The sequence below is a fragment of the Lathyrus oleraceus genome, chromosome 7, assembly GCF_024323335.1.
Source record: "Lathyrus oleraceus cultivar Zhongwan6 chromosome 7, CAAS_Psat_ZW6_1.0, whole genome shotgun sequence".
Classification (NCBI taxonomy): domain Eukaryota; kingdom Viridiplantae; phylum Streptophyta; class Magnoliopsida; order Fabales; family Fabaceae; genus Lathyrus; species Lathyrus oleraceus.
The window spans coordinates 36,333,270-36,341,251 of NC_066585.1; the positions used below are offsets into that span (position 1 = coordinate 36,333,270).

A 7,982-nucleotide genomic window follows, 5' to 3' on the forward strand; every position below is an offset into this window, starting at 1 on the left:
ATATTAAATGATATAATATTTTTCATCATTCCATTTATAACAAATAATATATAATAAATTGGTTGTTAACTTTAATGTTTGATTTTAATATAACATTGACAAAATTTTAAAAAAAATATAATACATATATGAAATTTTGGATATTGAGAACTTACTCAATATTCAACTCATTAAAATAATTTATATATTTTAAAAAATATAAATCTCATATTCATAGTTCCTTTAAGAAAGTATATCATCTCAAATTTTAAAAACTATTACTAGTTTGTTCTACTTAAGTGCTTAATAAATAAACATGTATCCCTTCAATCCGGGTTAAAATAATTGAACAATATTATACTAATGATTCAAAATTACACAATTAACATTATGTGTGCATAGAGGAAATAAATAAGAAAGAACTACATGAAACATTCCAATTAACATCATCCTAATGATTCAAAATTGAAAAGAAGAATAATTGAAGTGAAAATGCTTAAGCTACATGAGGAAACATCATTGGGATCCACCTATAAACATTTTGGACAAGCTTTAATTACCATCTACGCAGACAAAACTTCAACTTCAAGAAACGCCAGAATCAGGTGAAGAACATAATTTAGTCATTCGAAAGAGCCGCGTTCTTCTTTGTCATGGGCTTGCCTCACACCTATATACCTTGTTATTTGCAGTTTGGTTAAGCCCTAAGATGGAGTATCATTACTGCCCTTTGGAACCTCATAAAGGGTTATACTGCTACCACCACTTTGAACGATTTGATCTTCCTCACTTTCCCCCTTTGTTTGAAAGTTTTCCAGGATTTCAACAACCTGGCTCATTAGAGGTCTGCCTTTCGGGTTTTGGCTAAGACATTGGTATGCTAAATGTGCCGCCTTTGTTGCAGTTTTACTTGAGTATTGCCCTTCTATTTTCGGGTCTAGAATTTTCAGAAGTTTCTTGTTATGATTCAACAGCGGTCGTGCCCACTCAACCAAGTTGTGCTCTCGGCTGGGCCTGCTCTTATCAAGTGCTCTCCTACCAATAAGCAATTCAAGTAGCACCACCCCAAAACCATACACGTCACTTCGAGCAGTCAAATGCCCTGTTCGTGTATTTACAAATCGGTTACACAACAGAAATTATCTCAACTGATGTATAATAATGGTTACATATGTTAAAGTAGTGGATTGATCATCATTTGTCAACAAGAGAAACACGTCAGTTTCCAATACCTTAACAAGTTATTAATATAGGGTCCTGCTATCTTGTGCTCTAAGGTCACATGTTAAAAAACCCACAAATAAAAAGTATGTGTTTAAAAAAACAACGAAAAGTTGAATTATAAATTTTTACTGTAATAAAGTTAACACTCAATTTTCAATACAAAATTTCTACATTTAGTTCTTAAATTGTGCTCGAGGGAGCACAAAGTTGGTATTGCCCAATAATATATATTGGACTTCAGAAATGCAGTTACTAGAATTTGACTCAAGTAACGGAAAAATATCCATTGTGTTTCTTGGGAGTACTTAGCAGAAAGTTCACTTCCGCCTTTTCTCTTTCATTAAAAATCTCCATAAAGAGACTGAAAAAGAAATCGAAAAGCACACATTGTGATTTACAAGACACCACAAAAGAAAAAAGATTCAACATCACAAGTAAAATGTCATGCCAATCCTAGTATAATATGTCACAGAACCCCCACCCATACAGACAGAAATTTAAAATATTGAAATTCATTGTTATTGTTTCTTCTTCCTTGGTCCTCCATACAATACCAAGGTTGAAGAAATTAAGAGGAGCCAATTTAATGTCTTCAATTTGGTAATGAAGTTCAATTTGGTCCTTCAATTTAATTTCATTTCCAACAGTAAAGTGCACAAAAAAGGCCAGGATGGTCTTATAAAGGTTGTTTATGTCATGTCAACATAGAATTGTGCAAATTGCATAAATATGGATAAAGCGAATGCGCTTTTATTGTCGATTAAGAGTTTTTAAAGAGGCAAAAAGTTTAGATAAATGACAATAATTCAGCAAAAATAGATTCTAATAACTTACCAGTCATGACATACTCCGGAGCAGCATATCCATATGTGCCCATCACTCGTGTTGAAACGTGTGTTTGGTCCCCCATCGGCCCATCCTTCGCAAGGCCAAAGTCTGAAAGCTTTGCATTGAAATCCTGCAGGTATATGCCTCAATACCTCAACATTAGATAGATGAAACCTACGCAAACTTTACTTTTTCTAAAAAGATGATTTATGATGCTATTGAGTAGGATAGTCATAGTTTCTTCTTCTGAATGATAGATTAATGAATTACACGGGAAGGGAATTAGATAGATATGAAATGCTGAGAATAAGAATCCTTAAAAAAATCAACACAAACTACATGAGAATAGAAAAACATACTAACTAAACAAAGCTCACAAATCTCTCTACGATTTTTCAGGTTATCTCTAAAGAAAACCATTAGCCGAGACCATAAATATGCCAAAAAAAACTTAATCTAGGTGTTTTTAAGTTCGGGGGTCTAGCAAGTCAGGTTGAATGATTAGGAATGATACTTATGGATATGATGATAACAGTTCTATTTTTTCCCTTCAAATTTGAAAAATCCAAAAAAAATCTTATAATGTTTAAAAGAAGCAACTTTATATAACACTAAAGATCTCATTAGCTGAGACCATAAAGATGCTAAAATAAAACTTCATCTGAGCCTTTTTAAGTTCAAGTGTCTAGTTAGTCAGGTCGAACATTCTGGAATGATACTTATGCAAAATCCAAAGAAAACTTATAATGTTTAAAAGAAACAACTTTGTATAACATTAAATATCACTTCTAGTAAACAAAAAGTTGGAAACAAAACTTAGCAGATTAGAAGACAACATACCGCATCTAGCAAGATATTTGAAGTCTTAAAGTCACGATATATGATGGGCCTTTCTGCACCATGAAGAAAAGCAAGCCCTCTTGCAGCATGCAAAGCAATCTTCATTCTTTTTGACCAAGTCAATGTTGAGCCAGCTCCTACAATTAAGAAATAAAGGGATGGTTAGGACTGCAAGAGGCAGTTTCGTCATCAAGTTTTTCCTCAGTATACCATTAAATTGATTTATTCAATCAATGCACTAAAGAACTGAATGGCAAGAATCATGACAAATGGGACACTAAGGTCGTGAATTGATGATGGCTTTGGGCCCATTTGTTTAAGTATTTTAAAAAGCTGATTTATTTAAAGATTATGTAAGGTAAAAGTTTTTTTTCTTTCAATATGTTGCACATTAAAACAGTTACAATTTCAGTTTCGGTAAGAAACTACATAAAGTAGCTTCACAACATAATCAAAAAAATGAGTTTTCTAAGACATAGTCAATGGCTAGATAAAGTACAGCTTACCCGCTAGATATCTATTTACAAATATGTTAATTATGTAAATAATCTGGTTTCAGTACATAGCCTTAATACAATTCAAAAGTAAAATATGTGAAGCTTACTGCGGAAAAGATGTTTCTCCAAGCTCCCACTAGCCATGTACTCATAGACCAACAAGCGGTGTTCATCCTCACAGCAGTACCCAAAGAGCTTCACAAGATTCGGGTGACTGAATTGACCCAAATAGTTAACTTCGGCCTGCAATGCAAGCAAAACCATTTAAGTTAGATCACATTCACATCCAACGCTCACTCCCATCAAACCTTTCTCACCACTCTAACCATCAAAGTCATTGTTCAAACCTAATATCAAGTGTACTTCATTTCATGTTGGACTATATCAGAATTGGTTGATTTTAACACCAAACCTCAGTTTAACTAGATGTAAATCAACTTTCACTTTGAGTTCAATAATCTACCGTAACTTTTACATTAAATTTATCTTTAAAAGTAAAAAGATTCATTCAAAATCATTTCACGCTAAACTCACTCTAAACCAAGCCAACTTAGTACACTACTATAAAACACACAATAAAACTTGTACCATAAAAAAAACACATTAACCAATAGTTAGTTGGTCCATTGGTGATTGACGCTTGATTTGGTAGGGAGGACCACAGTGTGATCCCCTGCAACTGCGACCAGGAGGGGGCTGGAACCACTTCATGCCAAAACCGACCCCCGAATCAGATTAGTAAGGTGTGTTTTTTTGGTAAAACCATTAATGTGACACATTAAATTCAACTATGAGGAATGCTTATAGGCATTAAATACAAAACTATTAACACTAATCCAAAAAATATACTACTTCTACTAGAGTATATAACAAGTTATTAATTAATTGTACAATAAGGAAAAGCGAGAGACATACAAGCCATTCCCTATCGCCTTGAAACCCTTCGCGATTGAGTTCCTTAATAGCGACTTCAGTTGATTTATAACCGGCTCTAACACTATCATCAATGACACCTTTATACACAACACCAAATCCACCTTCTCCAAGAATGAAATCGGGACGAAACTGCTTAGTGGAAAGCCTCAATTCGTTGTAGGTGAAAATATGGACGTTGCTGTATCCAGCACCTTCACGAAGTTCTTTGATATTCATGGAACCAGTACCACCACCTAATAGAGTTGTTGGTGCAGCGGATTCATTTCCAACCGAACCTGATTCATAGCAAATTCAAAGAATAAAATAACGGAAAGAGAAAAAATGCGAGAAAGAAATTGAAGTACCTGTGGAATTAGGTTTTGGTTTTGAATCGGAGAGGGAAACGTGTTTTTCTTCAATGCTGAAGCAAATCCCCATGAATATCGATCTGAACAGAAACCGCGTTTACACACATTCAGAATTCATTGTTGGAATGAATGAGAGTTAGGTTTTAGAGAGAGAAAGAGAGAGAGAGTGGAGAATGATTCAAAGATGAAGAGTGGCATTGCTTTGGGCGTAGAAAGCGCCAAACTGAACGTTCTCTCAAATCAATCTTGTCTTTTCAACCTTTGCTTCCGTTTCGGTTATTACAAACCAAATTTTGTTTCCACTTTTGCCATTTCTATTTCACTACTCTTTCTTCATAATTTCTTCTTCTTTCAATAAACCAATCATACAATTTTCTTACCGACATCTATCGAAATTTTTATTTTATTAATATTTCATAAATATAATTTAAATAATAAAGGATTGCACCAATAATATAATAAGATTTGAGTTCGAATTCACTATCCTCTACTTCTAAATTTTGTGGTGTGTGATTCAAATTTTAATAATAGTAGTAGAACATTAATACTTTAAGAGAACTTGTATTAATTGAAAATATAAATGCTTAAAAAATCTCATGCTCGTTTTTTTTTTTTATGAGACGCCCTCTTTTTAGACATGTCGCTCGTGTTCTCGATAATTCACCCAAAACATGCGATCGTGGGGCAATGTGTGTCTAGTCCACAACGGTGTAGAGGAAGTTACGGGGAAGTTAACCACACTCTCTTAAATAATAGGAGATTAGCTATCCACTCTCACATTTTCTCAAATGTTATTGTTATTTCCAATGGGCTTATGATCTAGGTCCAATAAGACTATAAATACATCAACCCTGAAGTCAGAAGGGGAACAGTCACATATCGATACAAAAACTACATACACATAGCTTCTCACCCTTTTACATGAGCTGCCTCTAAACCTTGTTTGCATGTGTTTTTAGCGAACAAACACAAATTTAATAGTCTGTGAGATTGATTCGAAAAATCTCGGGATATGCAAACATGTTTACAAGAAAATATGTATATGAAGTGACTATGAATGTCTCTGTGCAGACAAGATAAAGATAAACTTTAAAAACACAAAAGTTTGAATTAAAGTAAAAGTACCTTGCAATAAACAACATTAAATAAATGCAATAAATGACAGAAAATAAAGATGTTTAAGTTAAAGAAACATAAAGATAATAAAACAAAAGAAACGCAGACTCACATGTTACTCACAAATTATTTCGCACTTTGGTTTGTGTACTCTAATTCTATAGAGAAAGTATAAATTTTGTGATCTTCATTACAATATATGAAACTGCTATATATATACTAAATTAAGGATAACCGTCTCCGACATGTTACTCCTAGAGAAACGACACGCCTTCAAAGATATGCAACTTAATCTTCTGATGCACTGTCACGTCATTAGTATTTGAAAACTGTTGAAAACCATTATCTCACGTTCTTAATTGCTCTTATCAACTAGTAATTTCCTGCTCGTCGAAGGTAGTTGTCGTTAAGTTCTTTCTTCAGTCTTTGGTTTCCTCAATCTTCGAAGTCTTTGAAGTTCGTCGAATGCTTTGACCTCGACATGTTGTCGAGTGATCAATCAAATCTATTTTTGAGACTCCTTTAAAGCATATCTCAAGATCTTCTCTTGATATTCTTCCAAACCATATCTCAAGATCTATTATTGAGATTCTTCCAAACCACGATTCAAGATGTCAGTCGGGACGCTCCAATCGACATACCCATGTATGTCGATTCATGTCAATCAATGCTAACACTTATTATTTTTCCAATGTAACATTCAATTGACTTTTTTCAAAGTAGAAATTTCAGGCTAACAGATGCCCCCAAAAACTGTCACTTTCGATCATATGGTTAGATTGAAGAAAGATGGTGTTTTTGTAACCCTTCAACATTATTTGTCCAGTATGCATACGTCACATCAAAAAAATGTCTTACTATTTAATTATTATTCTTTGGTCATTATGACCACTTTACACATATAAGGAGGTCCTGGTTTTAATTCTGCCACATTGACCTCATTTTTCTCGAAAAAGTCAATGTCTGTGTCTGATAGGTTTTCTAGTTCGTCTATCTTAACATAAGCTATTATTTCCTTTTTATGATACTTACTCGACCTTGCCTTTTCAGCTTTCAAACGTTTGACCTATCAAACCTATTTGCCAATTGGCCCAATCTCGTAAATATTGGGTTCTAACTTTTTTCTAATGGAGTAATTAAGACCCTCTACAGCCAACTCGGCTAATTCATGTTTAGGCACCTGAGTGAAGCACCTTTATTTCATTATCCTAAATGTACTTAGGTAATTATCTATGATTTCAACCACCTTTCACCTCACACTGGCTAATTCCTTGAGGTTAACCTTAGATTGGTTCATATAGAATTGTTCATGAAACGCTTTTTCTAATTGATTCCAATTAAATATAGAATATAGAGGCAATGTGGTGAGCCATGTAAAAGCGTTATTTGTCAAAGAATTAGAAAAATATTTCTATTTTCAAATTCTCATATTGGTTATGCCATCGGCCTCAGTTTGATACATGGCAACATGCTGGACCGTGGACTCATTGGTATCACCAGAGAACTTGATGAATTTGGGGACTTTCCATACAATGGGAAGTTTGGTTCGTCGAACATATTCCAATAAAGGAGACACATAATTAGGCATATGAAGGCCAATGTTAATGCCATTATGGGCCAAAATCTATTTGACCACGTTAGTTATATTATTATCCCCCAAAAGTTATTTTGTTGGACATTCCTAAGTACTTTTTCAGTGTCTTAGTCTCTTCGCACCATAACTATTTCAGGATCATTCTGAGTGTAACACCTATGTATAATACATGTATAGAATATATATTATACATAATGTAAGTTTGGTACTGAAATACATAAGAGTCTATTGGCAAAAGTATACATATATACATACCCAAAATAATATAAAACTAAGGCACGATATATACAAAGGTGCCTAAAAATAAGAATAGGAACTAGACCATCCCCTGAATGATCTCAAAATAACTATCTACACAGCAGAACGTCATCTAAAATAAAAATTTGCCAAGGACATGAAGCCATCTTGCCATTGCCTTCAATTGTAAAGAACTGCCTGAAAAAATAGCAACAATAATGGGATGAGATAATAATCTCAGTGGGTATCGCATCTCGAAAAATACAATCTCATGAGCGTTTGCGCGCCCGCAGAATGATTGAATAGAGTTACCATTGAACTTTATTTTTTCCAAAAAAGGAAAGGGAAAATATCCGTAAAACCCTTCAAAGAAATAGAAGATGG

The 7,982-nt window shown here is 33.9% G+C and overlaps 1 protein-coding gene across 1 annotated transcript; it reads right to left on the reverse strand.

Moving 5' to 3' along the window:
* Positions 1–315: 315 nt before the first annotated feature.
* On the reverse strand, positions 316–5,017 carry LOC127100467 (probable serine/threonine-protein kinase PBL17). Its single transcript, XM_051037672.1, has 6 exons — positions 4,649–5,017; positions 4,284–4,579; positions 3,476–3,611; positions 2,872–3,008; positions 2,038–2,161; positions 316–1,081 (listed from the first exon to the last, which is right to left on the reverse strand). The coding sequence occupies exons 1-6, from the start codon at positions 4,719–4,721 to the stop codon at positions 684–686; spliced, it is 1,164 nt and encodes a 387-aa protein (XP_050893629.1). The 5' UTR covers positions 4,722–5,017; the 3' UTR covers positions 316–683.
* Between the last annotated feature and the right edge of the window lie 2,965 nt (positions 5,018–7,982).

Coding starts and splice junctions, on each gene's coding strand:
- LOC127100467 (XM_051037672.1), bottom strand. CDS start 4,721: ATGGGGATTTGCTTCAGCATTGAAGAAAAACACGTTTCCCTCTCCGAT. Junction 3,009..3,475: donor GGAGAAACATCTTTTCCGCA/GTAAGCTTCACA, acceptor TCTTAATTGTAG/GAGCTGGCTCAACATTGACT. Junction 1,082..2,037: donor TCCGGAGTATGTCATGACTG/GTAAGTTATTAG, acceptor ATACACGAACAG/GGCATTTGACTGCTCGAAGT.